This window comes from Pithys albifrons, chromosome 7 (genome assembly GCF_047495875.1).
Source record: "Pithys albifrons albifrons isolate INPA30051 chromosome 7, PitAlb_v1, whole genome shotgun sequence".
In the NCBI taxonomy this organism is placed as follows: Eukaryota; Metazoa; Chordata; class Aves; order Passeriformes; family Thamnophilidae; genus Pithys; species Pithys albifrons.
Window position 1 is genome coordinate 378,986 of NC_092464.1, and position 22,320 is coordinate 401,305.

The 22,320-nt window shown below is 51.1% G+C and overlaps 1 protein-coding gene across 1 annotated transcript; it reads left to right on the plus strand.

Annotated features, from left to right (window-relative positions):
• Positions 1–8,424: 8,424 nt before the first annotated feature.
• On the plus strand, positions 8,425–15,886 carry ASB10 (ankyrin repeat and SOCS box containing 10). The gene is made up of 5 exons (XM_071560267.1): positions 8,425–8,722; positions 12,791–13,058; positions 13,569–14,073; positions 15,299–15,412; positions 15,630–15,886. The coding sequence occupies exons 1-5, from the start codon at positions 8,425–8,427 to the stop codon at positions 15,813–15,815; spliced, it is 1,371 nt and encodes a 456-aa protein (XP_071416368.1). The 3' UTR covers positions 15,816–15,886.
• Positions 15,887–22,320: the final 6,434 nt, after the last annotated feature.

Sequence of the window (22,320 nt, forward strand, 5' to 3'; positions counted from 1 at the left end):
ATTTTAACTGCTACTGACACATGAGAATGGCTGCACTAGTCACATGAAGGGTTCATGTAGCACAGCAGCCTGTGCAGGACTACATGCTAGCAGGGGAAAAGAAGGACAGGGCAAACACAGGAGCTATGCTCCCTACAATGCATTTTCCAGTGTCAACTGACTGGCTTTGACTTTTTGAGTAGAGTATTTCCTTGTTTTTCTTTCCCCAAGGGCCCATCCAAGTTGTGACTGCTGCCTGTGTGACACTGTCAGCCATAGGACAAATGTCACAACAGGGGCTGCTTCCAGAAGATAAAACAGAACCTTCAGGTTTTGCACTGGTTTTAGCAATGATCTGAGAGAAGAACAAAAAAAGGTAGTTTCTGAGAAAATAATGCAGATAAATTATTATATAGTATATATTATTGTATACTATAAATGCTTCCAACTTAGTTCTGCAGAAAAGTCTAGATGGCAGTGACAAGTCACTTGGTTGAATATCTTACAGTGGAGGACTTGGGAGTTTTGAGGTGGAGTGGGGGAGTAAAAGCAGCCCACAGGAAAGTGATTACTGAACAGGCTAACGGGTCCCAAGAGTTAAACAAGAAGAGATTAGTGCATGTCTGTTTGTTCTGCTCCCTGGGTTGTAGGAAGTGTTGAGTTGGAAAGGGTTAAAAGTAGCTCTGAGAATAGTGAGGTCAGGGAGTCCTGACAGGCTAGAGCTGTTTGTCTGGCTCTTCCTTACTAAAGACTTGGCAACAATTCTTATCACTACATTTCAGATCTGAGTGGCAGTAATGAATGCAGGGTACAAAATTACACTGAGTTGTTTGGGAATGTTAAATCCTGAGAAGGACCTGAGGACACTGGGATGACAGCCAGCATGACAGGCAGTAGTCAGAACATTCAAGGGGAGAGCTGTGTTTACCCATCTGCTGCTGCCAAGAGAGGGGAACTTCTCAGGTGCAGAGATGTCTCTGATTTATGAGCAAGAGCCACAGATACATGTTCAAAGCAAAAGCTGAGGTAGCTGCACTGGAGATCACAGTAAGCCAGGACTTGTAAAATGGAATCTATGCACATGCTTTATGAGCCTTGGTTTAAGCTCAATTTGTTCTGTGGTGACACCTTGTTGGCCTGCTCTGAAGCAGCTCCCAGCTGATGTCGGGGAGCACTGATCTGAGGCAGCCACAAGCTGGGCAGTGGCACCTTGAGCTGTTTTGCTAGGACTTTTCTGGTCTTGCACAAAAGCAAAATTAGAGATAAATTACAAGAATTCCTCCTTAGTTGCTAGGATGGTCTTTTCTGTGAAAGACGTGCCCTAGAGCCTGCACAGTTACTCTTGTCTGTAATCTAAAAGTGGGGTTGGCTCTAACACGGCCGCAGCCAGAAGTGGCAGGTGCAGGGTTGTGGGATTCCCTTGTCCTGCTGCTGTGGAGTGTGGATGGCTAGGGAAGGGAGGGAATGGGCTGCACGGGGTGCTCTGTTTCATTCTGACTGTCTGACAGCATTGAAGAGTGCTCCCTTCATCTTGCCCGATCTGCAAGCTGGACCTGAGCACCAGAGTGGAGCAGCACCTTGTCCAACAGGGCTGCACTGCTTTTTATGTCTCTTACTCTTGTGGTGGCTGTGCAGTGGGGTCTGGCTGTGGGTTTGGTGCTAGTGGCAGAGCTGCTGTGTTGGTGCTGCCCCCAGGCCGGGTTTGTGGGGTCACTCAGCTGGGTACAGTGGTCAGAGACAGGTCTGGCAGACCTTAGAGTGGGATGCTTAGCAGGCTCCATTTGCATCGAACAGGTGACCAGCCCATCTCCTTGCCCAGTCTGTTCTATTGCTCCCTAGGTCATGTGTCTGTGCTTGCTTCCCTGAACAGCCACTCTCCCATTTCCTCAGGAGTGGGATGTGCAGCCGTGTTCTCTGTGGGATGGGGAAGGTTGAGGAGCAGCCTGAAGCTGCAGTTCTGCTCCTGACCTGAAGATGGATCTCTCTGACTACCTGATGTCAGATCCATTCCTGCGGCACGGGAGGGATCCCCGTGCTGTTTTGCTCGGAGCAGGCTGCCTGTGGACCACGAAACTTCCCTACCTGGTGTCCTAGCTCTCTTGGCAGGTGCCCGCACAACCCGCCAGGTAAAGTGCTGATTTATGGCAAGATGATCGACTGTTTCCTGAAGGTGGAGCATTAGCACTAAGTGAATCCCAGAGGAGTAAGGCTTCATTCTCTGATACTGCAATTTGTGGATTCTTTGTGTCATACCTGTCCCCCAGTCCCTCACCAAAGGCTTGAAAATGGAGTTGGTGAATGGCCTCATGTTCCTCTTACCAGATCCCTGCATTTCCTCGCAGATGTGGACAGGTAGTGCAGATGAACCAAGACTGAGAGGCAAAAGGAGGAAGTTGCTCTTGGAATGGGTGAGTTCTGCCCAGATTGTCCCTTATGCATTTCTCATGTTGGGGTGGGTTCATATCTAGGTAATCAGGGATATCCTGCTGCTTGTGTCCTCACAGTATTATTGCCATGGAGCTGCTCTGAGAGGCCTGCACAAGATGTCATACATGGTCTTCCTTTCCTGAGTGATCACTCTGTGCTTGGCATATATTAGCTTTGGTGAGAACTTCTCCTCAACGCAGCTATTTCCAAACTGGACTTGTAGCTCCATGCCCTTGTCCTGGTGGATCCAGTGAGATCTGGATGAAGTTGCTTTTGGAGGAGGGGGTAGACTGCCACCCAGCCGGGATTCACAGGACACTGTGAGAATGATCCAGAAGCACTATGGTTGCAATAAAACCAAAACTTAACTCAGAGCCTGTACAGGCTCTCTTCCAAAGTGTCTTGGGGCTGTTTTACTCCATGTGAGTCTTTGTCTGGGTCTGCCTGTGTTCTCACAAGTCTCCCAGTAAGATTTTTAGTGCTGTCATGTTGCTTATCCCTGGCCCCATGTCTGTTTTTATTGACCTCTGCATGTCTATGGGTTAGAATAAGCCATTTTTTTCCCCTTGGTCCACTCTTGAACCTCTCAAAAAGAGTACTAGTGTGTGAGAAACTGAATGAGTGTCCATGAAAATAGCAGTAATGCCTGTGTTCTGTTTTCCTTTCTGTAAGAGAGTGATGGCGTAAGAGTGTGTGCTCTTTGTCTCACAAGGTGGAGGACCATGAGGCAGAGTATTCCTCTGGTCTGTTATGAGTGGAGCAGGGAGATTTTTGGGCAATGGAGGCTGGCAACAGCATGCAGACCTGCCTGTATTCCTCTCCCAGTGTTGTGCCCCTTGGCAGCCATGCTTACCAGGTGGCTGCTCCAGTGCACCATTAGATATGTTCCAAATAGCAGAGGCCAGAATGGATCAGCACTAAGAGGAAAATGAGCTGGTGATGGATAGCTCTGGTGATGCCAAAGCTGTTAAAATATGAACCTCTGATGTACAGCCAGAGCTCCAGCAAGGGGCTCTCACTCTCATCCTCTCTGTGCTCAGCTGCTGGTGTGTGGGAATGGAGCTGGTCTGTGGCCCTTCCCTTCTCTGTTGAGTCTGGAGTAGGGAGTTGTCTGTGCGTACCAGTTCATGGTGGCCTGGGATCCCTGCCTGGAGGAAGGGAATTGAGTCATGATCAAAGGTCAGGCAGGCACTCACTCCCCTGTGAGCACACACAGCTGCCTTGAGGCTCCGTTGTTCTTGGTGCTGCCTGTGCTGTAACAGGACTGAGGGTCCATGGCATCCTTGGAGTTGTGTCTCCATCCATGTTCTTCCCACCAAGGATGGCTGCAAATAGTTTGTTTCCTTGGTTTTTTTCTCTCTCTTTGTGCTCTGTTAACTCTGGAATCTAGGATGTAGCCAACAATAATGCTGCTTCCCTCATCTCCCCTGCTCAGGAAGGTGCTGGGGGTAAGGGAGGTGTTCAGAAGTTCATTGAGAAAGTAAATCTTGTGTCATAACCAAGGCTTCCAGGGCCATGTAACTGGGATTAGGAGGCCTCCCTGTTCTCACGTCCTCTCTCTGTACCCTGTATTGCCTGATGCCAAACTGGGAGGAGACTGAAAGACCTGCAGTGGGGTGAGGTGTTCCCTGACATGGAGCTGCAGCTCGGAGAGCCCCAGGGGCTGACTGGTGGTGCACCTGTTGCCCCTTGGGCCACTCTTAGTGCCCCTCTGGGGCCAATGACAACAGGATGGGGTCAAAGGGTGTGTTCTCACAAAAGCAATGTGTGTTGAGCTGGGCTCAGGATTGAGACCAGGGGTGCCCTGCTTGGCCTCCAACAAGAACACTTTCCCTTGGCCCCATGCAGAGTGTGGGGCTGGAGAGGAGGGTGACATGGGCAGAGTGGCCCCATGAGGAATGGCTGCTGCAGGCCACACGCCGTTTTCCCATTAGTGAGTGTTTAGTTCAGCGTTTTAAATAATTGTGTCCTCGGAATGATATTTAAAATCCATTTGGGAGGCAATGAGGCGGGAAAGTGCCTGTGCCATTGTGATGACGCTGCGCAGGCCGCACCACACATGCATATTACAAACTCGTTACAGGCTCGTTTACACACACACTGCTCCCTCCCCACACCACCTCTTTCTGAGGCTCCGAATGCTTCTCTCCCACCATGGCTGCTGGGCTTGGCCCTACAGAGACATTTGTTTCACAAGGCAGGCCTGGTGTCCTCTGTGGCAGGAGAAGGGTCACAGCTGGGCCATGGCAGGCTAGTGTTGCCCTTTCAGAGAAGGATGTGTGGGGCATGCCTGGTGGTGGCACTGTCACTCAGGTGTCCTGCCCTTCACCCATGCTCTGGACAGGACTGTGTCACTTTGTGATGAGCCCTCAGACTGGTGTCACTGCAGGCTCCAGGCCCTGCAGCCCCAAGGCTTTCCCCTGCAATGCTCTGGGTCTAATGGAAGGGCTGCAGCCCCTGCCCCAGGCTGGCTCTGAGCCTGAGGACCAGCCAGGGCTCTTGAGCATCTGTGGAAGCTGCTCGAGCTGGAGGGACTAGGTGTGAGGGAGCCAATGGAACAGCAGCTTTAGCAAAAGTTCTGTGAGTGCTGTGCATGGAAAGGTGGCCCCTCTATCCCCATTTCTCTCTCATTGCTGTGTAGGCACCCTCTGCTGTCCTTCCAGGCCATGCAAAATAGAAATCCTGTGTGGCAGGACAAGGCTCCTGGTACTTTATCCTTGTCCTGCTGGCCTTGGTGGCGTAGGCAGTATTCAGTCTTCTCCCTCGTGGTCGTGTTCAGCCCCTTCTAGCCAGGGTTCCAGCTGTGTTTTTTCTTGGTATTGCCTTGTGACCAACTGCTAGTGAGGATCAAGCCCCCATGTACCTCCTTCCCCTTGCACAGTGACCTGGCTGACTGCTTTTCTGGATAGGCAATGGAAGGCTCTGGCATCCTTGTCTCTGTCTGCAGGTGAGGGTTGTGGACCCTCAGTGTCCCTGTGGACTTTTCTACTTCGTAGTTGTGTGGGTGTTTGGCTTGGAGATGCTAAAGAGGAACAGAAAGACTCAGACATTTCCAGGGTTTGAGGGCACAGCTGTTCATGGTTATTTCTTTCTGGATAAAGCTCAGCTTACCACTGTTCTATGCAACCTGTGTCCTTGTGCAAGTGGGAGTTAGGCTGGGAGTGGCTGACAGGTACTGTGGCCCTGAAAAGCAGGGGGATGTTAGAGGTGAACTAGGAGCTTGCTATGCTGAGGTCACCTTTTCTCCAGGTTGATGGTGATCTGTTGAGGGTGGAGCCACAGATACTGAATGTGGCAATGAAAGATGAGAAGCCACACAAGTAAGGCAGTAAGGTCAGGAAAAGAGCAGAGTGTTTCAGGTGCCACAGGTAGGAATGCAAGGTTTAGGAAATAGTAATTGAGAACGCTGTGGGTAGAGTTGGGTCTTGCTCACCTGAAACTGACTGTTTGGGAAAGCCTCTGCTGGTACTGCCCATTCAAGCCCTTGTACTCTGGCTTTGGTTAAGGCTTCTGATACTGCAGCTAGTGAAGCTGGTGTAGTAATCTGTGTGGGGAATGGAGAAAGTTAGTTTTGTAACTTTCTCTCAGCTGTGGAGGAGCTGAGAGAGAGGTGGGCTGTCAGCTTGTATATTAAAACTTCGCTTCCAGGTAGATCAGAAACCCACCAGTTTCTGGCAATGCAGTTCAGAATCCCTGCCATGTGGTGTCCTGGCCAGGGCCCCTTCCTGGAGCTGCTGGCTTGCTCGAGTCAGAGGTGAGTAAGCCTGGAAAGCTCTTCAGTATGACTTTTTTTTTGTCACAGTAAGTTGCTCCTGAGCAGCAGAGAGGGGGTAACTGAGGGTGGTTGCCACTCCAACCCATGTGCTGGTGTGCAAGAGCAGACCCAAGAAATGTTTGAAGACCCTTCCCTACCCATGAGAGGGTCTCTAGCCTGGCCTCCAGGTCTCATAGCTCTGCTTGTCCATGAGCTCAGTGATGTCCTGAGGATCAGACACGTGCTCCTCATTCTTTCCTTGAAGCCTGGTTGGAAGCTCTGTGAGGTCTTTCTGCTACCTTTGCTTGCAGGAGGGACTCTGTGCTCTCCAGACCACAGCAGCTTCCACAGTTACTGCATTCACCTTTTGCAGACTAGCAGGGTCTGGCTGCTGCTCTCCCTTCTTGCTCGGGGTACAAGTTCTTTGGGATAGCTCTTTCATTTCATCTGCTATATTGTAGAGGTGTGTGCTTTGCTTTTGGCTTCACTCCAGCAGTAAAGCAAATCCAGAGTTTGTTAATGCTTAAAGTAGATAATGAAGATCTCATAGTTCAAGACTCAAAAATTAAGTACACAGTATGGGCTCCAGTGGCTTGCTCTGTGCCATCAGGACCTTCTAAAGGTGGCAGGATTTAATACATAATACTGTTGTATATGACCAGCCAGTATCTGCATAAAATGGTTCCCTGGGAAGTCTCTGACATGGCAGGGCCATGTGTTATATCTTTGGGCTTGTAGCTTACACAAGTGACTTTACCAGTAACTAATACTCTCCCTAAATCTGTTTTCTGTAGGCAGACAAACTTTGTCTTGTCTGCAAGTGTGTGTAAATGGACTCTCTTGCATGGAGGAAGCATGGCAGCAATATTCCAGTAGCAGAAGCAGCAGGAGGTAGAAAGGTAGTTTGGAGATGAACTAAGAGTTCTCCTTAGTTTCTCCTTTTCCTCATCTCTAAGAGAATCCAGGCTTCCTGTGCTCCAAGTTCCCCAAGTCAGGGCTGTTGCACTGAGCCCCTCACCTGGCTAGTGGACAATGGCTATTTGTTGTGCTCTCTTCTTCCTTTCTGCCATGGTGTCCTCTCACAGGCTCTCTGCTTTGTTTAGGGACCTGGCAGTCTTTAAACTGGCAGGTTCAGAGACCTGCTTGTGTCTTCTGTGCTGTGACCCTCCTTTGCAGCCTCCTCTACCCCCTGCACGTTTGCTTTCTCTGAAGGACTGGTAATTGAAGGCAGCCCTGGATAAAGAGTGGCTCCAGACAATGCAAGAAACAGAAGTGGAGGAGGCACAAGGGAAACACAAGGAAGGGGTGGAGGGGGGGGGGAATAAAGATAATAAATAACTCTTAGGTCTGTACTTACTATCTTGAGAGAGAACAGATGTTTCTGTTTTGGCCATGTGTGTGCAGAAGGGGACCAAATCCCTGTGTCAGGAGAGGGTTTAGGATGGGGGTGTGGACAGAAGAAAAAAGGGCCCTGGGCTTGGGTGTACAAATAGACTTGTCATGAGTTCTGTGGGGTGCTGGACAAGCTGAAATGAGTATGAGTAAGGCTGGAGAGGTCTCTCTAGGTGTGTCTGGAAGAAGAGACAGACTTGTGTGACAATTCTTATAGTGGCATCTCCTGCCCTTCCTAGTGCCTACATCTGTCTGGGAGCTCTTGGACCTGTTGGCTCTTTGGTCTTGCTATAGAAATGGGACAGAAAACACAGGGAGGACCCACTGAGGGCCTCTGCCTGACTCTGGGCAGGTCCTGCAGTAAAGGAGGGGTGAGGCAGGGCCTGGTTCCCAGAGCAGTGTGTGGGACTTGTGGGGGGTCTTTTTGTCCCTGTGGAGTTGTTTTGGGGAAGGGCCTTGTCTTGAGTCCCTTATGACTTCTGATACCATGTCTGTCCCAAACTCTTCCTCTGTGGTTGTCCCCCCCCCAACTCTGTCCCCTTCCCACTCCTACAGAGTAGAGCAGGGACATGGCAAACATGCACATAGGCAGTGATTCCAGGCTGCCTGCTACCACTCTCCTGTGCCTAATCTGTGCTGGTGATTGCACACAGCAGCTCAAAATAAGCACTTGGAAAAAGGGGAGGTGTTGATGGGAAGGTGCCAAGATGGACTATTTATACCGGGTGAGTCAGGGCTGTGCCTGAATCCAGCCGGATGCTGGGGAGCTGGAACCCAGAAGCCACCTGCAAAGGGCAAACCCTTGGACAAGGGCTCCTTCTGCAGCAGCTTGTTTACTGTGTGGCTCAGACACATCCAGTTTGTTCCCCGTGATGAACTGCACCTTCCCCCTCAGCTCTGCCACCCCACACTTGCTGCAGCCAGACCACTGGAAGTCTCCTCAGCCCGTCAGACCCGGATGGCAGCGCCAGGAGCGTGGCCTGAGCCCGGCTGGCCGGGGCTGCCAGCACAGCCGCCTGGAGCCACTGCAGTGCCATGATCTGCTGGTCCAGAACGCGCTCTTCACTGGAGACCTGGCCATGGTGCAGAAGTACTTCACCAAGAGCGCAGCCATCAATCTCGTCATCGAGACCAGGGGCGATGTGCTGCGCTGGACTAGCAGGAAACGTGGTGGGTGTGTGGGGCTGGGATGTGAGGGATAGGAAGTGACCAGGATGGGGCCCAGAGAAAGGGCACAGGTACCCTAGAAAAGTGTTGAGAGGAATCCCCAGTGGTGGAGAAAGGGTGGTGGAAGAGGGACTTGGCAAGAATGCCTTTTGGATGAGGAAGAAGGATTCCAAGGCTGTAGAACAAATGGTAGTAGGCTTGTTGAAGGTGGTCAGTGACAGATCTACCAGGAAATGGTGAGAATAGGGTCCCTGGAAAGGCTACTGGAGAGGCACATCAGCAGGCCTGTCCAGTTAGAGACTGCTAGGATGGATGTGAAACGGGTGAGGAGACACCAGAAATCGGTTCAGTGAGATGGATTTTGCAAGGGGATCAGAAATCCACCTTGCCAGAAAGATGGTGGAAGCAGTCTCATCCTGAGTGACAGGAGATAGGACCTGATCATCCTTGGTGTTTCCTCCCATCTCTGTGCCTCACTGTACCTTGCGCAGACACATCCTGTGGCTAGCACGTGTGCTTCCCCACTCTGGTCCCCTTTACTTAACCTCCTCATCAGTGTCCTCTGTGAGTTTCTCAGCAAGCAGCACAGCTGATGTGTTCAAGGGAGAAATGTTCTGAACAGCCTGGATGTGCCCTGGTCCTCCCTGCTGTCCATGACACGGTACAGGCAGACTCCCAGAATTTAAGTGTCATGTGTGGAGAGGTCATAACTATCTTGCACCACTGTCTTCCACAGAAGGCTGATGGCAAAAGGCCCTCGTGCCAGAATGGAAGAGCTGTTGATGAAGGCCACTTTTCCAGAGGTGTGGTCCAAGTGTCCTGGCATCAAGCTATGGAACATCTAGACTGTCACTGGATGTCTTGTGGGGATCCACTCCAGCAGAGACAAACAGGGTTAGGGGGCTTGCAGGTGTTGCTCCTTGTGGGTGGTGAAGACTGTTTGCTGAGTTCCAAGATTTGTACAACGTAGGTTTTGAATTGTTACAGTCTACTTAGGATGAAATCACTAAAGGCTTGTGTAACTCAGTAAAATATGAATTGGATGTTGCAACTCCAGGCTTTATTGGGCTGGCAGACACAGGAATGTCCCATCTCTCTGCTTGTGAAGGTTTGTGGCCCAGAGGAAACAGAACAGACTGTATAAAACCATCTCACACAAAAATTGTTCTTGCCACCAAGATGTGAAAACTCCAACTGAATTCGTCAAGCACAGAGCAAAAACGTGCTGCCTAATTTATCAGCTAAGGGTGTAGAATAAAAACCAAACCAAATATTTGTGCCAGAGGCTTGGCTCTGTACCTCACTGGCCTGTAGGGACAGGTTCTTAAAACTGGCCCAATGAGTGACCTTAAAAGTAGGTTTTAGTGACATGGTCTTTCCCAAGTCACACCCACTGATATTTTAAGCCCAGAGGAAGCATGAACTGTCTGGTGTCCCTAAAATTAACTGACATGGCTTTCTGCCTCCCTGGTGGGTGACTGGGAACCTCAAGATTTCATGGGATACCTGCTTCTATCTTCGGAGAAATACAGGTCCCATCAGGTGAGAACATCTGCCAGGTGCTTCCCTCTTTTTACCCTTTCACAGGCAACATTTTAGTAGGTGAGGTGAAGTCTGCAGAGACAAAATGAGCTGGAGACTGTCAGTGTAGAACTTGCTCATTTATTTCCATTACTGAGAAGGGCAAAGTTCCCTGTCTTACACTCCTCTGATCCCCTAGTAATTGTTGCTTGGTGGTCTATTAGGGTCACTTAACTTGTGTTTTGCTACATGATCCAAATAGTTCCATGACACAAAATTAAACTGAACGCTCAGTAGTCCTCCATCCAGTCTGATGTGTTTTCTAGAACACAGTGAGCACAAAACACACACAGTGAGTTATCAGTGCACACTCTACTGTGGGCAGGGTAGGTGTGTACAGCCAAGTGGGGCCAGAGGAAACACCATCTCTGGTGACAGGACAGCTCTCACAGCCCAAGTAGGGGGAGTGTCTGAGGATGGAGTGTGGAAGTCATGCAGGGGCTAGCTGCAAAGCTGGATATCAAGGAAAAGGAGAAAGGGGTCTCAAGGATAATTGGCTTCAATGTTTCCCATCCTTGTGACTATTTCTACCTCTTTGGCTTTGATAAGAAGAGCTGTCCTGTGGCTTGTTTAAAAACCTGCCTAGTTCCAAGGGCTCAGGTGGACCTGGCAAGTGGATGTGCAGGGCTGGAGATGTGCATGGAGCATAGGGGTGGGTGAAGGCAAGGTGACATGCTTGGAATGGCAGTGGGTGAAGGCATGGAGATGGGCACAGAGAAGGGGGCTGATTGAGTTGTGGTGTAGGCAGCACTGGATGACAGCAGGCTGGTTGAGCATGAGACAGCTTCCCTCTCTGTTGCCTTAGTGATGTCCTGTCCTCATTTCTACCCTACAGGCTTTTCTGTCCTGCTTGGGGCCTTTTCCTTCACAGTGGGGCACTGCAGAGGTACTGCTGCATGAGTGGAGAGCCTTTATCAGCCTCTTGGCCCCAGCATTTGATCACAAGGTTTCCCAGAATAGAACAACTGAGACCTGAGCTGTGCCCAGCCTGGGCCAAAGAGGGGTGTGACATGTCCCTGCCCCTGCAGAGCACCATGGGCAGGCAGGCAGCCCCTTGGCCAGTACACAGGGTGCTGGTGGGTCTGTGCCCATGGGCTCGGAACCTGGCTGGGACACACAAGCAAGTCCTGCCCTGGGCTCTGAGAAGGGTCTGGGAGCTTGTCATGGGCAGTATCCCAGGCAGAGATGATGAGAGCTGGGAGCCCATCCGCACGCGCCAGGTGGTTGGCCCTGCCCAGGTGTACTGGGAGGCTCTGTTGGCTGGGGATCAGGAGACTGTGGCCAAGATCCTCAGCAACCCTCAGAACAACCTGAGTCCCAGTGCTGTGTTTGACACCAGTGACCTGGAAGAGTGGAAGAACTACCGGTTCAACCCCCGTGGGCTGAGTATGTGGGAGCAGCGGGACTCAGCTTGTGGCATGTGCTGTGGGGCATTGCTGTTGTTGGAGCTATGTGTTACAGGAGCTGTTTGGGTTATGGAGAAGTGCAAATGGAAGTGAGCACAGGGATGTGGCCAGGTTGTCCTGTGCATCTTGTGAAAGGGGGAGTGTGTCTCTGGAAGCATGGGGTGCATCCAGGAAACCTGGCTCCTCTGACAGAGGTTGAGCAAGTGCTTGGGAACTGCTGGGTTCCAGATGGGGCAAAGGGGAGTCGAGCTCTGGTTTGTTCTCCTCTTGACCAGCTCTGTGTGCAACCTGCATTGGGCTGATGTGTCCTGTTGTGCTGAACAAGCAGATTGTTAGAGCCCTGTGTTAGGTCCTCGAGATGCTTCAGCTTAAACCTGGAACTGGCAAACACAGCTGACCACATGCTGCTTCTGTAAGAAGGAGCTGAGAGGATGCAGTGCTGAATGTGTCAAGCAGTCTGGGCCATGTCCTCCAGGCCAGTCTGGGGGGGCAGCAAGAAGCCTGGCTTAAGGAGCCCTTTTCCTGTAGCATCGGCGGGCTGTTGTCCAGCTCAGCAATGGTTCCAGCTGCTACATTTCAGCCCCTTTTCCTCCTGGGCTCCAGATGCCCATCTCTGCTGAATCTTGCTGTCTGCACCCTGCTCAGGGCTTCACTGAGCCTCCTGTGTGCATGGCGGTGGGCTCTGACACCTCTGTTTTGCTGCCTGGTTCCTGGTGTTCGTGGTGCTTCATAAATGGTGCTCAGCCCAGTCATGTCACTGCCTCCAGCTCCTCTGTCCCCTGTGCTTCTGACAAGAGAAATGCCATGTGCACACCTGGGCTGGAGGTGAGAAGCACTGCCTCTGCCCCAGGCTCCTACTCCGTGGAGCTCTCTGTCAGCAGGGCTGCGTGACCTGAGAGCCTTCCGCAGCTCTCTGCCTTTGGCTGGCCACTCCAAATACAGAGACTGCAGGGAAGGGACTTGCAGTTCCTTGAGGGGAAACCCAAGTCTCTCAGGCAGGACATATATTGGGTACCCTGTGGGAAGGGGCAGGTCTTTGTGCACCGTGGCTGGATGTGGCTCCCTGACCTCTCTTTCCTTGCAGGACTGTGGTCTCTGAGCTATGAGCAGGAGCTCACCACGCCCCTGCATATCACAGCCAGTCGGGGCTACGCTGACTGCCTGCGGCTCCTGCTGCTCCGGGGGGCTACTGTGGACTTTGCCCCAGGGGGCAAGACAGCCCTGCATGAGGCGTGTGCAGCTGCAAGCACTGACTGCGTGTGCCTGCTACTCGACTCTGGAGCCAACCCTGAGGCTGTCTCCGATGATGGTTACAGGCCCCTGCACCTCTGCAAAAGCCCAGACTCCATCGAGTGAGTTCTGCCCGGGGGACACAGCAGGCCTCCCTCCCCCTCAAGCCTTGTCCCATGTAGGAGGGGCTCCTTCTTATCCCTGCTAGTGGGTGCAGCTGAATGAGATGGCCTTGGGCCAGGGCCAGGGTCACCTCTGAGGTCAAACAGGTCACTGAAAGCTCAAGTCTTCAGCTGACACAGCTGAGCCAGGTGTGGCTGTCTCGCCACCCACAGCAGAGCTGATGGTCACACTGTGACATTCAGGACGTTCCCAAGCAGATCTGCTGGACAGATGAGCAGGTACCAGGTGAGACAACACATTAGGAGGTCTGTGCAGTTAGCTTGGATTAGGGCAACAGGTTGTCTTCTCACCAGTCATCATGGCTTAAAACCACTGCTCCAAGGCATGAAGACTGGGATTTTTAGACTCCTGGGAAAAGCAGAAGCTTTGAGATGGTACAGGTGTGGGGGCTGGGAGGTAGGATGGGAGCTGGAGATGAAATGATCATCAAGTCCCCTTGGCCCACACAGGTGTGTCCGGCAGCTGCTGCAGCACGGGGCCAGTGCCAACAGTCGAACGGAGGAGGAGGACGACACACCCCTACATGTGGCGGCACGGCATGGCCTGGCAGAGCATGTCCAGCTGCTTCTGCACCACGGGGCAGAGCTGGAGGCAGAGAATGAGGAGGGGCAAACACCACTGAACACTGCCTGTGCTCAGCACCATCAGCCCCAGGACATGGACCGCTACTACCGGGTGTGCCAGCTGCTGGTGGAGAGCGGTGCCAGCATCAACGCTGCGGATCGGGACCGGCAGCACCCACTTCACCTGGCCTGCAAGAATGCCAGTGCTCAAATTGCAGAGCTACTGCTGGCCCGGGGTGCCAATGTCAACGTCATGAACTACGGTGGCAACACAGCCCTGCACAATATCCTGCAAGTAGCTGCCTACAAGCTGGAGCATCGTCCAGAGCTTGTGGTGCAAGCCCTGCTCAACCACGGAGCTGTCCGCATCTGGCCTGGCTCCCTCCTCAAGGTGTGGGCGTTCAGCAGTGCCAGGAGAGTGGTGGTAGGGAAAGACTGTGAACATCAGGGCCCCAGTGTGAGCGAGGGTGTTCCTGTCACAGAGGGATTTGTTCCATGGCAGTGTGCCTGCTGTCCTGATTGCTCTTCCCCGGGAGCTGGGAAGGAGAACTGACATTACTGGTGTAGGAATCCCTGAAGTGCTCTCCTGCAGGACTCTCCTGCTTCTGTCTGCTAAGCTGTGTGGACAGGACTCAGCTGGTTTCCATATGCACTTGCTCTGGAATGTGTTGGCCCTTTTCCTCTGGAGATGTTTCCTCTCAGGGGCACACTCTCCAACTCCTGCTGTCTTTGCAAGACACCAGCAGACAAAGGGTTAATTTCCTGTCTTAATTCCTGAGCAGTGCAATAATTACCCAGCCCGGAGATCAGCAGATTGCTCTCCCCTTTGGGAAAATACAGGAAAATCAACAATTAACACTAATTAATCTCCTATTAACGCCAGATAATGAGGATCCCTGGTACAGCCAGAATAGACTGTGACAGCTACTGCTGGCCTGGGCCATAGGGAGTGGGAACTCAAAGCTGGAGGGATCTACCTCTCTGCGACTGCGCCTGGGTGGGCTGTGCTCCAAAGGCTGCAAATACGTGTGATGCTTTCTGGGGCTCTGTGCAGCGTCTGGCATGGGTGCAACACAGCTTAGGACATGAGGACAGGGTGTCTCTTCAGCCCTGCGCTGAACAGGCATACGCCTGCATTCTTGAGACCCCAGTGCAGCCCTCAACAGAGGCACAGTGTGATATGGTCTGGCTGGTTACAAAATAAGTGGCAGTCTCTGCCCCAGAATGGCTCATGGCCCAACTACCAAAACATGTGGAAAGGAGCCTGGTGTAAAGCAGACCATTGGTGCTTAAGAGCTACTTGCAATAGTGAGGCTGATTCAAATCATCATCCCAGCCATGTGGACTGGTCTGTGTCTGAGGAGAGGTTGTGGGGATCCAGTTGTGCTGAAGGCAGTTGTGCTGCATGTGTTGGGTGATGGTTCACCCTCTTTGCAGGAGGGATGGTCTGGACCTTTGCACCTGCAGTGAATTTGCTCTCCTGTATATCAGCAAGAAGGAAGGATGTGAGTTGTCCAGATTTACCATGTCTGGATTTGAGCAGCATTTTAGGAGGTGACAGTGAGGTCTTCAGGACCTTGCCTGATGTTGGTGTTCACCTACTCTCTTGCCGGCAGGTGCTGCGGTTCTGCCACACCTGCCCACGCATCATCGAGGCCCTGGTGAACAGCTACACCCACGTGCGCATCAGTGAGGACTGGGTGGAAGCGGTTCCGGCGGAGGTTGTACAGGTGAGGGAACAAACATCTGCTGCTGGCTGGAGAACACATGTCCAGGCTCTAGAGATGTGGGGGCAGCTGGGGCTGGGTGGGAAATTGCAGGACACAGGGATGGCACTGTTGGGGACAGGGAGGATTCGCAGTAGTAAGACAAATGATTGGTTCTACCTCTGCTCCCAGGGTGGTATCTTCAGTTTTATCTTCTTCTGGTCCTCTCTTCCCTCTGTAGAAATATCCACGTTTCTACCAGTCTCTCTTTGCCCTGGAGCACAGACCTCGCTCCTTGCAGCACCTGGCTCGCTGCACCCTCAGGACCCTCCTGGAGGGCAGGCTGCTTCTGGTCCTGTCCCAGCTGCACCTGCCAAGTGCCCTGCACCAGTTCCTGCTGCTCGGCTTCGAGGACGTTCTCTACTAAGGGCTGTGGTTCCAGTCCTGCTGTGCTTCTCTGTGGAGATGTTTCACCCCCACTGATGCAGTCGGTGCCTTCCCATCTATCTCCTTCCCCTCACCCCACTCCTGCCAGGCCGTCAGCCTGTGTCCCAGTCAGCCTTGTGCTCTGCCTCGTGGACCTGTTTTGGAGCATTCTGTTTGTTCATACTGATCAGGACAGACTCTGGACTAAGAGGAAGATATGGGGATTAGGGCTATTTTGTGTGGGACAAGAACCAAGTACACTGCATGGATCACAGGCTTAGTTGTAGGCTATCAGTCCCCTTGTCCCAAACCTAAAAAATCTACATTTACCAGGCAGCTCTGGTGCCCTGGGCATTTGTTGGGATGCTGTCTTTAGTCAAGTTGTTTACAATCCGCACCTAAAGGTGTTTGGAGTAAACCCTGGTCTTTATACCTACCTGGGTACAACTTTTGCCTTGCCTTGAAGACTGTACTGACGGAGCTCACCCATGTGACGTGCCATGGGTGGTGAGACGTGCACTCTTGGACCTGTGCACCTGCTTGTCAGAGGGAAATGTGTGGTGGGTGTGGGGCTGCAGGTCCCCAATAACATCCTCCTGTGGGGGTACAGTGTCTGTGCTACCTGGCTCAGCAGCGTAGGACAGGACAGCAATGCTTGTGCAGCACTGAAGACCTCACAGCAGGGTGAGGAGGAATGTTCCCTGAGAATGCTGCCCCCCTGGTCACAAAGCAGCCACCCCCAGCCAGCACCCACACAGCACTGTGTGGGGCCATGTGGGGTTGCATCACACTCCAGATGAGGTAAAGGGAAATGTTTTATCCTGCGATTTAAAGACACAGTTGTAAAGAAAGCAAAGCACGAGCTACCCTTTAAAGATCTGCCATAAGCAAACTCCATTCCTGCTTCTGGCTCAAGGAGTACCTGAACTGCTGTGGCTGGCACAGGCACTCAGGGCAGCACTGTGGGTCCCTCCTCTTGCTGCACTGGTCCCGCAAGGCCTCTGTTCATGGCTAGGACAATGGAAATGCAGCTCTGAAGGCGAAGGCATTTGACAGACCTAATGCTGCTGTCTGTCCCTGCCTGCCTCTGTAGGGACGTGGGGTGTATAGCTCTGTGCATCTTACACAGCCAGGCCCTGTGCTCTGGGGAGGTGAGCCCAAAATCACTCCATGAGATCCATCATGCCATTCCTGATGCACCTGCACCAGAGATGAACCACAGCAAGAATGCTAACAGGGTACAAGAGGGATGTGTTACATATGTACTCAAAAGGTGTACACAAAAGGTGTTGGGAAAGCAGTTGTGGCTGCCTGTGTGTAGGTGCTATTGCAGTATAGAGATGGTATATCTTAAAAAGGTTTAATAATGTGCTTTATGGCATCCAGGGGCAGAGAGGTGAGGTGTTGGCTCAAGAGGACAATCCATAACTATCTGTAAAGCAGGGATGAAGCGAGCAAGGGCACCAAAGCTTTTAAAGTACTGTGATAGTGGCCCGCCCTCTCACCACAGACCAATGGTGCGTTTGCCTTGAACCAGAGCAGGAACCCAGCCTGAAGTCACCTCCTTCATGCTGGCTGAGCTGGCTTGTCTGCTCAGGTGATCTGTTTATAAGATCAAGTCCAGTGGTCTTGTTCCCAAAGTCTAGTCACCACTTCAGAGAGTTAGTTTTTAGCCAGATAATGTCTGTTGCTGGATAAGGAGCAGAAGCAGGAAGGTCTGTCCCTTTTGGTGGCAGAAGAGTCTGGGGTTGCCTTAGCCTGATACAGTGTCCTGGTCTGAAGGCAACCTGCAGAGCAGCACATGTGGACAGGTGTCCTGTCCTTCTCTCCAGCACCGTCCCTATGCCTATAGGAATCTGTGATCATTAAACCATGCTCAGCCACTGAAATAATACCACCTTAAAGAGAGAGAAGAGTTGAATTTAATGATTTGTTTTATTTTGTAGTTGTTGCTTGTAGCTGTTAGGCTTACAGCCATTCCTTGGGTCTTGCTGGTGCTTTTGTCAGTTCTGAGGCTACTCTGCAGTGGGTGATGAGAACAGTGCAGTGGGAAGAGAAGAACCCACAGGGTTTTCCAAACGCAGAGGAGTAGAGGGAGCTCCTGCACAGGTGGGCTACTCAGCTTCTGGCACAGGCCAGTCCTTCTTGGATGGTGTCGTGGTCCAGAAGGAGACCTGTTGCAACAAAGGGCCTGTGTGAGTCTGCAGGTGCATTTCCAGGGCTCTTCTCAGAGCCACCAGGTTTGCAGGTGGGATGCTCCAGTGTGCATGGAAGGGCCAAGGTCAGGTAGGTGGCTGAGAGGGACAGGCCGACCCTGGGCACAAATTGTCATAGACTGAATTTTGCCTGTGTTCCCATGGAAACTGAAAGGGCATAAGTTCATTGCATGTAAGGATACTGCTGGATAACTGTCTTCAAGGAGTGTGAGGCTGGAAGGAAAAGGGGAGAACCTTTTACAGAGGGACCAAGGCAACTGGGGGGAAAAAACCAACTCAAACCAACCCACCAGAAAAGCTCTTACTTGATCTTTCCTGTTCCTCAGTAAAGAGCATGACAGACCACAGCAGGGGGGAGTAGTAAACCATAATGGTATTTATAGAAGGGCAATGGACAAAGCAAGTAGAGAAAAGCTCTTCCCTGACATGTCCATCCCCACCCTGCACTTGCAATCTGCAGTACAGGTACTTTTGAGTCAAAGGCATCTTTGTATTTATTGGTCATGGAGAGATTTCTTTTCTGCCATAAGTTTGAACAGTCACTTTTTGGACCTGTGTATATTTGAACATTCTGATGCCCTTGTGGCACGGAGTGCTGAATTTCACAGTATATTGATCACCTCCTTTTATTTATCTTTCTGCTGTCACCATCATGTTTCATTTGATGTCCATTAACTCTTGTTTTCTAAGAATATATGGGCACCTGTTTTCTGTTCCTCTTCATCATATTATTCAAAACTATACATATCCCTGTTCTTTCTCTCCTTACTCGGGCTGGAATTCTGTTCAGCTCTGCCATTCCTGTGTGGAAGATGTCACCCAGGTCTTACTACACACACTGGCTTTCCCTGGGCCTTTACTGGTCCCAGTGCATCCTTTGGAGATGGAGGGAGGACAGCTGTGCCCCATTCTTCTTTCCTCTTTGTTGCACCTTATACCTGGATGCAACAAACCAGGCTGTTCTTGTACCTGGTGTTTCCAGCAACCAAGGTCAGTTGTCGAAGTGCAAGTGCCACCTATTACTTTTACCATCCCAACAATTCATTTTTTTCCACTCCAATAATTTTATCAGCAATTGTTTTCTGTTTCTCACTGATTGCTAACAACATATAACATTGATATGTGAAGAGAATAGAGCTAGAAATACATCTGTCAAGTGCCTGTGTAGGGTAGGTCTTCTCAATCACCCAGTTCTTCTGGATCTGTCAATGCTGAGCACACTTTTCAAATTACATTAAATTGGGTTCTAGCTTTTGCTAATTTACCCAGGACATCCTTTGGCTGCTTGTCTGTGATTCCTTGGGATGTATGTTGAACTAACTGCGCTGTAGTTTCTTGGATATCCATATGAACACATTTAAATACTGACAAGACATTGGAATTTTTTCCCCCCAGTAATCTTAAGTTCCCCAGTGTGCCATGATTTGTTATAAAGAAAAAAAATGGTTCAGTGAACTCATTAGCCAATTAAATACTCTTGGATGTATACTCTTCTCCTGCACATTATAAAAATTGTTACTTAGCAGTTTAGCATCCTCCTTAATTACAGATAGAATAGAAAGTATTTCATTACCACTGTAAAATATGAATATTACCCATTGTTGGTTTTAATGCAGGGCAGAAATATTTACTGTGTTCTTGTTTTTCATTATGCAGAATGCCTGTAGCACACAGACACCCAGGGCAGGGGCCCAGCACCTGCAGCTCTCTGTGTTCTCTACTGCTGGGGCACCCTGCTTTGGGCTCAAAGTGTCAGGAAGTTTGAGGAGTTGGAGAGGTTCAGAGGAGCACCAGGGGTGGGCCATGGGCTGCAGTGACTCCTCCAGCAGGAGCTGCAGAGGGGTTGTGGTTGGACACACCATGGTTGCTCCTGTGTGCAAGTGTGGGCTGTTGTTCTCCAGTCCCAGGTTTGCAGGGAGGGAGAGGCTCAGAGCCCATTCCCACGGAGCACTGAGGAACTCTCCATCACCTCCTGACAGCCAATGCTCGACCCTGCTGTGCCCTCAGCACCCATTCAGCACTGCCAGGCCTTCTGAGTGCCACTTGAAGGTAAAAATTGATCCAGTGGCTGGAAATTGGAGCTGGGCAAACACAGAAATTAGAATTAGAAATGAAACACATTTTTATAGCAAGTGCAATTAATCTTCTAGTTAATTGCATCTTAAAACAGCTTGTCATGGTGGATGTAGATTTCTCATCTCTAGGTTTTTTCTAAATTACCGGAGGATCTGCCCCAGCCCAGCCCAGGGTTCATCCTGCACGGTGCTCAGACCAGTCCCAAAGGGGTCAGGCTGATTAATTACAGATCTATGAACCATAGTCTTGTCACTTCTCTGCTCTGCGCAGCCACAGGCCACTGTCACCGCTGGGACTGTGTATGGCCCCAGGATAATGAGCTCCAGATTCCCCTCCCAGCGCTGCTCACTCCATTGACACCTCATTGACAGCTTTGTCTTCTCCTCAGTTACCTTCATTTTGGCTCCACTACTTTGAACTGGTTCTGTCAGATTCCGTGCTCTGAATCTGCTGCCTGTTCTGGTTTCTGAGAAAGACATTCTGGAATAAATGGTGATGCTGCTTTTATAATGTTACTTAAATACTTGCTCTTACCCCACTTCTCTTAGAAGCTTTAGCTTTGAGATATCAGCTCTTTGTCAGTGCTGATGGTGTTTCACCCTGTGGGATGGGCAGTGGTCGGGGATTCCAAAGGACCCCAGAGCTGGATGTGACTCCCAAATCCCATCCTCTCCCCAGCACAGAAGAACCTCAGGGGCTGCCCCATGGCCCTGGCTGTGATCCCCTCTGAGGAGGCTCCAAAGTGTCCTGACTCGGGACAGTAGGAACCTCCTTGTTCACCCCAGGGTGTGACCCCCTGACAGCAACACAGCCCCCTGACCAGCTCTGTGCAGGGCTCTGCTGAGCTCACAGTGGGGCTTTGCTTTGCCCAATGGCAGCTCTCTGGGGGCTGAGGGCTTCTGCTCCTTCTCCCGTGGGGACATGACTCCAAATGCTTCCTGCACTTCTGTTTCTATCCAGAGGTGCTGCAGCAGATGCTGATGCTCCTGAGGTACCATCCTCCACAGGTGAGCATGGGAACATGCTCTGGGGGTGAACGCTGGGGAAGAAGACCCCTTCTGCACACAGGTGCTCTCTGGGTTGTTGGCCCTCAGCCACTTGCAGTGAGGGACTGGTTCAGGTCACTTAAAGAATTACCAGCACAGGCATCAGCAAAAGCAGCTTTAGTACAAATCAGCAAAAGCAGATTTGATATAACTTTGCAGTGGGAGCAAAGAACACAAAAAATGGTCAAAAGACAAGGAAATGGCCAGGAAAAAGTGCCTCAAGGACCTGGAGCTGGAGAAACCTGAGTGGTGACAAAACAACAATATCTAAACATGAAAAAACTACCTGAGCACAACTCCTATGAGGAAAGGCTGAGGGAACTGGAACTCTTTAGCCTGGAGAAGACAAGGCTCCAGGGAATCTCATCAATGTAGATAAATACCTGAAGGGAGGGCACAAAGGCAATGGAGCCGGGTTGTTTCCAGTGGTGCCTCTGCCTGGACCATGTTCCCAGCTGAAGAAAGTGTTATTCATGTGCCTGCCTGTATTGTGGATGATGCTGCAAACCCTGTTTTGCTCTGAAACCTGCATCCTGTACTCTGAAAATATCACCTTTGCATATAGGCTCTTTAGTTCTGTCAGAGCCATGACACATCTCCATATTAATCTGCATATGATGCATGTCTTCTGAAGGACAGAATCCAGAGCACACTGCTCATGTGACTGCTGGGGCAGAGCAGTGCACGTGGAGACAGCTGCTTCCAGGCTAAATGTGCAAGAGGTCCAAACTCTGTGCCTTAGCAGCCCCATAAATGATGAAGAGTTTGGTAATACAGCTTTCCCAGAGCAGGATTCAAACCCAGGGCTGAGGGAGGGCTTGGCTCTCCTAAGCAAAATAATCCTTAAAGAGACATATCAAAGGATCCTACCTTGTCCAGGACTATAGAAACAAAAATTTCTCCTCTGAGATCTTGTCAACAGCAAACCCATGCACCTGGGACTGCTCTTGCTACTGTTAATGAGAATCCTGGGTTCTTACTGCTCCAGCTATGGCTCTGCCAGGTCTGCTTCTGAAATGTGTTCCCCAGGCATGAGCAGGCATATCCTCAGCTGCTGCAGAAGGCTGTGACAGGTTATGCTGTCGGAAGCCGAAGACAGAAGCACATGGGGCAGCTCTGCAGCCAGGGAAGGCCTGTGGGACCGTGTGTGCAAAGGCCAGCTGGGACC